Below are 12,318 nucleotides of genomic sequence, written 5' to 3'. Positions count from 1 at the left end.
TTTTCTTCCATATTTATGATTTTCCTTATGCCACGTTTCCCAAGCTGAAATTTCCGAGTCGTAACGTGTGTATTTTATGAGACCTCTGATATACATTGCCATATTCGCTGAGCCAACTTATACTCCAAACAGCCCTGTGTGAGAGCGCCTTCTCTCTGCCCCTGCCCTACTATGCACAGTTGAGAGTTGGAACTGGTGATCTTTAAATTGCGTGGCCCTTAAACATCCAAGATGGGTTAAAATCCCCCCTCAGAAATAAAAGCACATGCGTCCCCTTTGATGCCAACAATAATAAGTTTCAAGTAGAACATACAATTAATACAAATTGTATTTTACCTACTAATACTTATGGGAGTTTCTCACCTTTTCTGAATCCCGCTGGACACCCACAATTTCCCAGGGGAACCCCTCGCCAATGGGACAATTTTTATTAACACTTCTGAAATGAGCCATCGTTTTCTGTATTGTGATGGAATCCACTAACATCGATTCTTTCAAACAGACTCTAGTTCCTCCCCAAGAGCAAGACACTCGCAGTTCAACCAAAGACAGGAAAGTAAAGGAACTTTATCTTATTATGGTTTGTTAGATTCATGGTATACTGCTATACACAAGTTATCTCATTTAATGTGCATGGGAAATATTATCACTGGCAATTTTTGTAGACGAGGACACTGAAATTTAGTAAGTATTAGCTATTAACCCAAGTTTACCAGGTAAAAAAGCAATAACACTGATATTTTAAACCAAATCTCTACTTTGTAGACTTCCCCCAGATCAACAGACCTCAGACATTTCCCTGGACAAAGGCCTTAGAGCTTCGAAATACACGCAAAGACACTTCTACAGCCAGCTCCACTGGTCCCACGCCAGAATGCGTCAGAAATGCAAATGTGAGTCTCAGAGGGCGGGGGCCAGAAACCCCTTTAACCAGCGCTCCCACTCAATGGGACGTTGCCGAGGCTGTAGGACCACTGGGTTCCCACGCGACACCCCCACCCAGCCAGACATGTTCCGAGTCGGGGTGTGTTCTCTTTGTCGTTTTTTGTGTCACACGAAAAGTATCCGTTTAAGAAAGGGTTTCTTCTACTTGTACTCTGAATTTACATAATATCTATATTTTCACTTCTTTAAGTTTTCCTCTCTGCTCCCGTCCACCCTATTTTGAGTTTATCCTCTGACCCGTCACACCTCTTTCTGTAATTTCCCCTGAGGCTCAGCCTGATTTCCACAAGGCCCCTGCCTGGCAGAGGCCGCAGAGAATGACATGCAAGAGCCAACAATGCTAAGACTACTATTTATTTTATGGACACCTGCCATCCTTGCCCTGAAGTTACAGTCGCCAATTGTGGCGACCACTGGCTTCTTTTGGGAGTGTTTCTATGTCACTTTAGAACCACCGCGTGGCCTGATAGTAAATGATTGAACTTGTTTCCCATCAGGTGACCACCAAACTGCCCAGGGGTTTCCAAAAAGATCTCTTCACACCGCTGTACTTCCCACTGCCACGGTCCGCTGGCAGTGGCCGCCACGGCTGGGCAGGGCAGGAGAGCTGCCCTCAAGAAAACGCCACGACAAGATATCGCCACAGAAGTCCACGTCATCAGAGGTCATGAAGCAATGGAGGCCAAAGCGCATGCTCAAAGGCATGGACCTGCTTAGACATACAGAGCGGTGCCAGGGACTTTAGCAATGGGGTGAATAGAAAAGAAATGAACATTAAAGCCGGAACCACCTGAGGCTGGAAAATTCGTTCAGCACGGGCCACACGAAGCCAGCATTCACAACCCAGCACCACCCTTGGCTTCCTTTCGCACAAGGTTTCTAACGCACTTGGCACAAACCACCTATGAGGTTCACGGACAGGTAGGTCAGAAGTGTGGCCTTCCTTTCGGCGCATTTCAGGGTCTTGCCTCGCTCTTGGGGGGCCTACTTGGAGAACCCTACTAGGCCAATAAGCAATTATTTCTGCACAATACGCAGCCACAATCTCTACAGCAAGAACACGGGCGTTAGCGGCTCATTGCTGCCATGTTCTTTTCTCTGTAGCATAATAAAGATCATTCATTAGATCACCCCAGAAGGCCAATCGGTAAGCTGTGGAGGTAGAAAAGGCCCCTTTTAAAGCTACGGAGCAGAGAAAAAAGCTCCTGGCGAAACTCTTCTGAAATGCACACGTTTCTACTCAGGAAAAAAAACTTACCTGCATTCGTTCCTTTTACCCGCACCCCCTCTCCCTTTTTTTTTTTTTTTTTTTAAGTCACCCAGACCTTGTCGGTCCTGTAATGTCATAATCAGCAGGCTGAAGGCAAGGTTGCTGATAATTGTTCTTTATGTTACTCTCTGTTTAGTATCTGATTCAATACATCTACGCGGACACCATTTCATCACCTTCTTCGTAGCAGAGGTGAAAAAAATCAATGGCAATCAGATTACCTTGTTAACAGAGAGGCTGAGGGGCCGGGGTGTTAAGTTCACAGGGCGTCACCTTTCATTTAAAACATTTCGCGCTTTTTTTTTTTTATTATTATTTATCTTTATTATTATTTATAGCACCGAGCCCGGAGCGTTTCCGAACACGGAGTGTGGCCTTGCGTTTGTCTTCTGCAGAGCCAGGCGTTTCTTCCCCCTCACAGACGAGGTCGGGGACCCCTGGGGTGCGGGCCCGATGAACAGCGTGCAGAGAGGCCCCCTGCTGCCATTGCTCACGGAGTGCACTGGACCAGTCCCGAAGGATGCTGGTCGCTGGCCGCGAGGCTGACTTGGTGATTTGGGGTGTTTTATGATACTGTAAATATTGTCGTGTTTGTTGTTTACCCGTCATGGAGATCACTGCTATCATCCAAGGCAGCAATGTGCCCTGAGCTGGGGAAAAGGGTATGATAATGTGCACGGGAACAAAAGCTCTCCCTGGGGGACTTCTAGATGAAAGCCATAATATGGGACGGCTGGGGAGAAGACAATAGGGGTGGATACGTGACAGCCCTCCGAGAGGGGTAGGTGATCTCTGCAGGAGGAAGTGCTTTGAAGAACAGGTGGGGATGGAGGAGGTTTTTTTGAAAGGGGAGAAGAATGTTATGTTATTGAAAACATGGTATTGTTCGAGCTTAATGGATAATTCAACAACATTCTTTAAAATAACAAAGGCACTGCTCTACCTAAAACTCCAAGATGAGCTGCAAGACATAAAAGGCCTGTAGCTGAGTGGGCAGCGTCATTCCAGTTGGTTTAAAGACCAAACGTTATGGGGAGTGACCTCTCTCTGCTCAGCTTTTGTTATAGTTTCGTTATAATGCAACTGGCCAAATGTCAGCTGCCCCGGGTCAATGAGGAGACTCTAAGTGTTTCCATGGGTTCCTTGAGTTGTGCCTCTCCCTCCTTGGGGTAATTGGGCGGGGGGGGGGGGGGCTCTCAGAAACCCGTGGGAACATGAACTTGGTCTCAGTTTTAGCAGCGGAAGCCAGGAGTAAGCTCAGGTGAGGTGGCCCTGGAGAACCTGACTCTGCTTCTGGAAACCCAACTCACACTTTGATTGCAGCCCGAGGTCATGGTACATGTTCAGGTTTCGCTCTAAATCAACAACTTTTTGGGGGGTACCATTTTAGCAACATATATTAAAAACGTGACTCCTTTTATAAAATATTCAGACCCTTTGGCAGAGAACGTAGACTTCTGAAAGTGCGTCCTAAGAAATACCCATGAATTTGCAGAAAATCTGTGTGTACGACGCAACAGTATTATACCCGTCTCAAAAGCAACAAAAAGAAAAAAAACGATAAAAACAAAACCTGAAGCATGCAACCTTAAACCAACAAAATGAGATGAACAAAGTAAACATGAAACAACATTTAAATATGTAATCAGGAAGCGATTCCCCATTCTGAAAAAGCGCTTATCCTATAACTAAAGGTGAAAAAGCACACCACAATGTCGCATATACATTACGAGCACAATTATGAAATACACGTGCCGCGATAAAATATTTCAGATAATAAACAGAAATGAATAATAATTGTGTTGGTGGGTTTATAGTCCAATAGAACATTTTGTTGTTGTTTCTCAGAGTTTCTGTGATGCTGTCATATTACTTGTATGATTTTAAGAAATCACTCGAGCCATTCAGAATGACCCAAGTGTCAGACCGGCTAAAATATACGGATCATCTCTTCATTGTGTGTGTTCATCACTTCATTGCGTATCATCTGTGACTATTCTGAGTGCTTCGCTGCTTTGTGCTTTTTCTTTACACTGTTCCTTCCCTTCTTTCCTCTGAGCGGCTCGTCCACAGCACGGCACTGCCCTGCAATGTGGCCCTCTGACTGCCCAGCACCCCTGTTACAGAAAACCAAGTGCTGCTATTGGCCTCGGATAGATTTAAGACCCATGAAGACGATCATATTCATACCATCTTTCTGGGCAACTGAATCTATATGTCTCAAAGGCAACATCATGCTAATTATAGAAATTCAGTTAGTGGTTATGTATATTTTGATAGTAAGTCTCACGTACCTTTTCTTCTTCCATCTTGATTATGGGCTGTCAATGGGAGGATGGCCACCTGAATCTTGTCACTCCGCAGCTGACAGCGTAGAGTCAAATCTCTCCAATCATACCTGTGGATATAACAGAAAAATACTATTTGTGGTAGGAAGAAATGAATTGGAAACTTGTTGGATACTCATGTATAAAGCTGGGTGGCCTTGACCATGTCCCAAGTTCTCTATTTCTTTATGTAAAAAAAAAAAAAAAAAAGAGGTTATAAAGCGTTGCCCATTTTGTGTAGTCCTTGGAGATCGTAGTGGGAAAATCAACCACAAAAGTATGACAGACAGAGGTAAGAAGTCACTTTTTTAAATTAAATTTAAGATGATGTAATTTTAACTTTTTTCACTGTTTTTTTTCCCCATTGCTTTTTCTCCATTTTGTTGTTGTTGTTGTTGTGAATTTTAGAACTATGTCACTCTTTTAGGGGTTCTGAGATTGGAGAAAGGGACCCACAGGAATTTTATGCCCCTAACGTATCCTTTAAAGTTACCAAAATATTAACAATGAGAAGAGAACACAAAGCTGTGTTTCATGGTTATGAGTTTCCAGACACATGGACAGACATTTCCTACATGTCTGAAGAGTCATATGTGCCTTCATAGCTAACATATGACACCCACCTTTATGTACTTTCTATGATTGTTTTCATCAATCAAGCCAAATGACAAAATCGGAGATTTTATTTGTGCTGCCACTGCCAAAATCTTACTTATTTGTCCCTTTTCTGCATTATGACAGCAGGCTGCATATATACCTCGCCCATAGAATTTACCGCCCTGTACCGAAACAATCCACTGTTTTACTGTCCTGTCTTTTTACTTTAAGTTCCTTGAAGGCAGAGATCTCACCCTGCCTCTCTCTCCTCTCTCTCTGTCTCTCCTCCCGTCCCCAATGCTCTCTCTCTTTCTCCCTCTTTTCCCCCAAAGCATACAATTCTAGTACTCAGCACGGTTTTCAGCTAATTTTAATCACTTGAGATACACGTGTGCGAAGCCTTTTGGGAAAACAGTTGACCTAATTGATTGGAATGAGAAGTGTCAGATACAAATTAAAGACCGGAGGAGATGAGAGGAGACCATAAATAGATGAATTCGTCAGACTTTATCCTAGAGTAATACATACTTATTGAGGGTGGTGTGGGGAGGGACTTGGGAAGACTAGATGGACTAAGACGACGGGCAGGAAGGCGGGAGACGCCGCGCGAGCTGAGAGGGGCCTCGACGCAATCGCGAAGGTGGGAATGAAAATTCAGGAAGAGAGAGAAAAGGAACGTCACAAAGGAAATGTCAAAATACCACTGCGGTTCCGACAAGTCCGTCACCTTTTTTCAGGTGTTATGGCAAGACTTAAAGGCTATTTTGGAAACTTTTGTTGCTCTGGACCTGGTCTAAGTTCTAGGGTCTTGAGGAACCGGCGCTAAACGTGTGGTAAATGGGTTTATTCTTTATTAAATGGAATATTTCATATAAGAATTTCATTATAGGTAATATATGGGCGCCCCTCTCAATGGTCATATTTATCAGACGACTTTGGTATTGATTTGAATGATATCATTTTGGTGAAATGAACTGGATTTGCGCTTTTTAGATTTTTTAACTGATAGTACCTTATAACAGAAATTCATCAAAATTTGGTCCTTTTAAAAATGCCTTCTAACCAAATGTATTTTGAATGTTAACAATCAATCAAACGATCAATCAATCAATTTGTTCAATTGCTAAGGGAAAACAAGATACAGGAGAGAAAGAAAGAAGAGGCAAATGATTGATTAAATTCAACAGAGTCTTCATTTTTCACTCATTGCTGTGTTTAAGTTTAAGTATCCTTCAGCTTTAACTGAATTTCAGGTTGAATCACATGTAACCACTAGGAACCTCTTTACCACAGAATCCCCCGGCTGGAGTCATTTCAATTAATTAAGCGTTGCAGAGGTTAGTGACGATTTTAGGCTGCGGAACGAAATTATTTCACAAAGTGGCAAGTTCCTCATGTGTTTCTCTTTTGTCCTCTGGATTATGGCAGGCAGAAATTGGATTTTGTCAATAGATTACAAAAAAAAAAAAAGCCTTATCCCCAGAATGACTTCAAACTCAAATCCGATGACTTGTGTTAAAAAAAAAAAAAAAAAAAAATGGAAAAAAAAAAAAAAAGTAACCAAAAGGAATTCGCTACCAATTGAGAGGTTCTTGCAACTTTCTGAAATGTGGTGACATTCAAAAAGAGGTATTATAAATTTTCCCGTCTTTCTAAAGTTTATAAAATATTGGAGAATGTCAGTTAAAATGAGAAGAACTGCCTGTGAACGTGGAATTGTGGAAAGAAGTTTCGGTGTACCCATGAAATGGATCCGTTCTCAGCAACAAAAAGGAGTAAACGGTCGATGTATGCAACGGCATGGACAGACCTCAGATTAACTGTGTAGACTGAAATAGCCCGGAGAAAGAGGGAACCCGTCGTGAATGATTTCATTTATATAAATCCCTGGAAAAGGTAAATTAACCCATAGTGACGGAAAGCAAATCAGGGGTTGTTTGACGATGGGAGAGAGGCAGGAAGGGACGGATGGAAGAAGTTCAGAGGGGTACAAGTAAATCTCTAGGGGCGATGGATGGATTTACTACCTTGACTGTGGCCGCTGCAGAAAAATCAGACAGGCGGGAAACTAAGTGCCACTTGGAGCTGGAGAACTCAGGTTTATCACATCGGCGTCCCCAGAGGAGCTAGTGCGCTGAAGATCTGGATGCAGCGGAAGCCTTTGCTTTTATAGGGCTCATCCAAGCAGTTACACTTGGCATGAGCTGATTGGCTCATGTGTCCTCACGCGATTATAGCGTGAGGGAGTTGCTATGGGCAACGGGCAATTACAGAGCATGAGATTCAATACACCTGTTAGTTAACCAGACAGAACAAGCAAAGGGGAGGGGTGAGTTTTCGGTTGATCTCGAGGTCACCTTGCCCTTGGGCCTATGCGGCAAGCATGTCTACAGAGGCAGAATAAAGAGCTGACGACAAGGGTAGCCATTGGAGTGGAAAATTCCTCTTCATGGCGATAGTTTCACAGGAGTATACGCATGTCAAAATGCGCCAAAATGTGCACTTTAATTACGGGCATTTTATATCTCCATGAAGTGGTTTTAAAAATGACAATTTTAGAGGTATGCACTGAGCAATAATTGTATTGATGATGGGATAAATCTAAAGGCTGATAATCCCCAAAACCGAAAAAAAAAAGAAAAAAAAGAAAAAGAAAAAGTGGGAGGCTATCGATTAAATATTTTAAAAGTCAGAAATACGTTGCTTTAAAAAAAAAAATAAATGGATGGATGGATGGATGGGTGGGTAGATATAGACAGACAGACAGACAGACAGACCGACAGGCGGACAGACAAGAGACCATGTAGGTAAATGAGCTGCCTTCCTCTTCAGCTATCGAGCTACCACAGTAAACTCCGTAATACAGAAGGGCTCTCATTTCACAGGGGCGGCACCAAGGAGGAGAGGGCTCGTGGTCCTGCCCGAGGCTGCGGGGCTAGAGAGGTCAGTATCTGAGGCCCTGCGTATCACTCCTTCTGTCTGTGATAAAATTGGAAAGGGCTGGAAAGAGCTGAGAGGGAATCCCTTTCCTCCCATCCCCTCATGCCCAGAGCTTTGTCACTCTCAAAAGACACTTAACGGCAGACCCATATTTCTCATTTAACCCCTGTCCAGGCTCGAGCATGGCTATCCAGGATCGTAACGTGAATGTGTTGAAAGTTCAGAATGTTCTCAGCATATGATGCCCAGACTCTGCAGGGAGATTTTAGTTCATTTTGTGGCACTTCGGCTGCTCTAACAAGATATACAATAGCACTGAACTACTCATCAGACGATTTCCAGGAACAAAGCACTTTGCGGATCTATTAGGAAGCCACGAGGTCAATGGCTAATGCTTCTGGACGCCAGGGTGTGGGCCTTGTACTTGCCCGTTCTGCCCAGGCTCTGAGGGAAAGAATAAGGCTTTTAGTTTGGAAAAGAAGTAGAAAGAAGCAGTTATAAAATTTTATAATGGGAAATAGTTGTCCTCTTATCTTATTAAACTCCCCAAACTTTTATCACTGAACATCACTCACGACTTTGAAAAGCAAGACTAAAATTATCTGGTGCTCCTTTTTTAAAAAAAAAAAAAGTCAAAGGCTAAATTAAAAAAATAGTATAGCAGAGAGAAAGCCTCTGAAACTGTAAACTGTCCAATACTAGAGTCTCCCTAGCTAAAGAAAGGAGCAAAATTATGAGTTAACTGTTTGGTGTGTCTGAAAGACCACCTGGAAGCTCAAGAAATATTTTTGTTGACTCCACCTGTCTTTCTGTCTTTCTGTCTCTCTCCCCCTCTCCCCTATTCCTTCCCTCCTCTACCTTGGTATAAGCGGAAGAGCGACTCTTAGAGGTAATCTCAGAGGAAGTGGTAACCTCATACAAGATTCTAGATGAGTCAGATGAACAACAATAAAGAATTTAGATTATATTTGATTTTTAACAAGTAGGATGTCACATTAGCAAGATATTTTACCCAGACCCTCTTATTATCGTTATATTGTCAAGTTAAAAGTTAGACAGAGAAAAGTAAGTATTTTTGTCCATTTAAAATAAGAAGAGAGTTTCAGAGACACCTAACATTCTGAATACAGAGGGGGTAGAGGTGAAGAAGGTATTTTTCACATATAAACAAATTACAACATACTCAACCAATTCCAATTTTGATGAACAAATATTTCTATGAGTATCTAACACAGGTCCTTCTGGATAACATCGGTGGGCCTTGAAACGCATTGTTCATCTTGGGATGAGGTGTTTTTCTCAGGGATTCTAGTAACCTCCATGATTATATCATTAAAATCTAGAAACAGATTCCATATATCTTTGACTCTATTCTAGTAGAACAATGAGGAGCCACCATTATCTATGATTTTATCTCAATCCCCTTGGATATTTATATATTCACTATCTTAGACCATTCATACAGTCTCTAGGGTTCAAAAATGTACTTGCTTATAAATGATTAAACTAACATAAGCTCTTTAATTTAGAATCTCATTTAATTTTCACAAAACCTCTGTGTGGTAAGTACTCTTACTGTTCTCTTTTACAGATAAATCTGAGGCATGGACAGGATAAGTAAATTTCCCAGGGTTCCAAAGCTAGTCGATTCTAGAATTATGTCATGAATTCAGATATGATCTTAATAGTCTGCATGATTATTTACTACTCTGTGTTTCAGAGATAATCTCAGTAGTGGTTTTCTGAAATTTGAAGAAAACTTATATAGTAATCTTATATGTCATCATGATTTTATGGAAAGAAAGACCCTCAGTGTAAATAATAAAAAATACTTTGTGAATTGGTTCTACTACTAACTATATTAATTTTCAGACATGAATCTACTGGATTTTGAAAAAATCAGTTTTTTTTTTCTATTTTCACCTCCATATAGATCTAAATCATCGTTATCATCATCATCATTTTGATTTTTTTTTAAACTTTTAAATTTATTTATGATGAACACTGTAGAGGGAACTTTAGCTGTGTTCCTCTGTCCCGTGTTGGGCTTCAAATTTAAATAGAACATTGAATGGAACAGATTTAAATATAACACTGCTGATGAAATTAGCAGGATGAGTACAAAGAAATAGCTGGAAGTTGCCATTGGATAGAGTAAATTTCAACAAAGGTGATGCTATCATATGGTAAGGATGATGCTATTATGTCAATGAAAAGTCCTCTTTGTCTCCAGGTCTTACCTTTTACTTGTTACACAATGATATCTTATCACCGGTGGAATGCTGAAACTCAGCAATGTTGCGCGTGTGGTTTAACAGCTCCTAAAACCATTTACGTCAAGTAACAATATTTTCCACTGTGCATTGGAAATGAAGAATGGAAATGAATGTAGTACCATTGCATTTAATTGGAAGATTTAGTTAGGCAGGCAGCAAAATCCCCTCGCCAGAAATAGCGACATGCGGGCTAGCGTTCTAGCCACTAGTAATTGCTTAATGGTACTGAGAATCCCGGTGAAAAGCCCACGAGATAGTCTTACTATTAGTGTAAACCAAATTCAAAGCTTTGGTTTGCTTGCTTGGGTATTATGTGCACTTATGAGATTAGATTAATAATAGCCCAAAAGGGTTCTGTTATGGCAAGCACAATCTTAACGTTTCATGGCTTTAACCATATTATTATTTCAGCAAGTCTCAGGTCTTAAGCGAACCTCATTATTACAATCTAAGTGACTTTGAATGAATTCAATCCCTTCACAAAAAAACGTCTGAGTCTCTCCTTCCATTGCCCGCATTCTGTCTACAGTCCTGTGATCACACGCCCATCTTCAGGACTTGGAGTTATCCTGCATTCCACGCTTCCGGTAAAGACCCAGGCTGGTCCCGTCACCAGAGTTCCCAGAGCTCTTTTCCGTCCTCTCCACCGCTGGGACCTGCTTTAGACCTCATCGTTTTACTTCCCACGGAGGCTGGAAGCCTACTGCTTGGCGCCTAAGTTAGCAGACCCTGTGCCCTTCGGATGTTTCAGCCGCGATGATCACATTTCCCTTCAAGGCTTACAAATCTTGGAGACTCGACTGCCTCTTAGGACACACGGTGACTCCGCGACTTCTCTGCATAAGCAGATAACTTTGTGCTTGGCATGACGTGCTTTGTTAACACCTCTCCCCTTTCCCATTGATCCATATCTGTCAAGACCACGTTCTGTAGCTACCCAGGCCTGAAATCCAAGGGCCCCCCCTTGAACTTGTCCTTCATGACCCATCCGGGCTGCTGTCCCTTTACATCTATCTCTGCCTTTTCCTGCGTTCGCACTGCTTCGAGCCTGCACCGCTGTATGGACACGGTCATTTCTGAAATGGCCTTTCAGACCATTTCGTTGTACACTGTTGCCGTCCAAACTTCTTCGAAAGCAAAGCAAAACGATAAACGAAGGTGCCGAAGCGTTCGGGCTGCATGGCGCTGTGTGTGACATTGTTTTTACAGGGCGGGTTTTCCCACCTGCAGTACACACTGCCCGAGAGACTCTGAGCACTGCGAGTGGAGGACGTTTGCCAAGGCGGAGTATGTGGAGCACGGCGCGGGGCCCGCCAGGGCAGACTCTTCTGAGTCTACCATACGGTCCCCTCCGTCCCTTTCTGTCCCTTCTCAGAGGTCATACGGCCCCATTAGGGAGGCACTCTGTGACTAAGGTATCTATAGAGTATAGATCGTACACCATAGCTAAGAGAGTTTTTTCACGTGTAAGAAAAAACGAAGTCCAAAATGACAGCGACCATGAGCTATTCGAATAAGTTATACATCACTGACTCATGTGTATTATGTTTTCAAAGATGATTTGCTGCTATAAGGAAATGTTCATGATAAAATGTTTCAAAAGTATTCATTGTAATGTTAGCACTGAGCCTTCACTGAATGCTTGGCCCTTTCCCTACATTCTCTGTTTAAATGTTCACTGGAAAGCAAGAAATAAAACTGTTTAAAACCGGACATTGTTTGACTCGTGTGCATTTTTCTAAATGTTGTGAATGAGCACTCCGTTCGTTTATTAATCAAAAACTATGATTTCAAAAAGCTAAATATTAATTCAGTTCGATCATGACTAGGTATCTCGTTCATACTTTGTCATAACCATCTTCCAAGTGCCCTTAGAGGGTTGGTAATCACGCACTGTTATTATTTGTGCAATTTTCTAGAATGCATATCTATTACTAAAATGGAAGTTTCTTGAGGGAAGAGC

General features: G+C 42.1%; 1 protein-coding gene across 5 annotated transcripts in view; it reads right to left on the bottom strand.

The window, feature by feature from the left end:
* Positions 1-12,318, bottom strand: part of LOC107509365 — a 951,183-nt gene that overhangs the window by 420,132 nt on the left and 518,733 nt on the right. For all 5 annotated transcript variants that reach the window (XR_004954347.1, XM_036232014.1, XM_036232010.1 and 2 more), the window contains one exon: positions 4,510-4,613. Coding sequence is in view for 4 of the 5 variants with exons in the window: in XM_036232014.1 (XP_036087907.1) it covers positions 4,510-4,613 (104 nt within the window). In the remaining variant the exon portion in view is untranslated. The remainder of the gene's footprint in view (positions 1-4,509; positions 4,614-12,318) is intronic.

The sequence above is a fragment of the Rousettus aegyptiacus genome, unplaced genomic scaffold (assembly GCF_014176215.1).
Source record: "Rousettus aegyptiacus isolate mRouAeg1 unplaced genomic scaffold, mRouAeg1.p scaffold_m13_p_14, whole genome shotgun sequence".
Lineage (NCBI taxonomy): Eukaryota > Metazoa > Chordata > Mammalia > Chiroptera > Pteropodidae > Rousettus > Rousettus aegyptiacus.
Note: the sequence above shows the minus strand (reverse complement) of the source record. Positions and strands in the feature narration are given on the sequence as shown.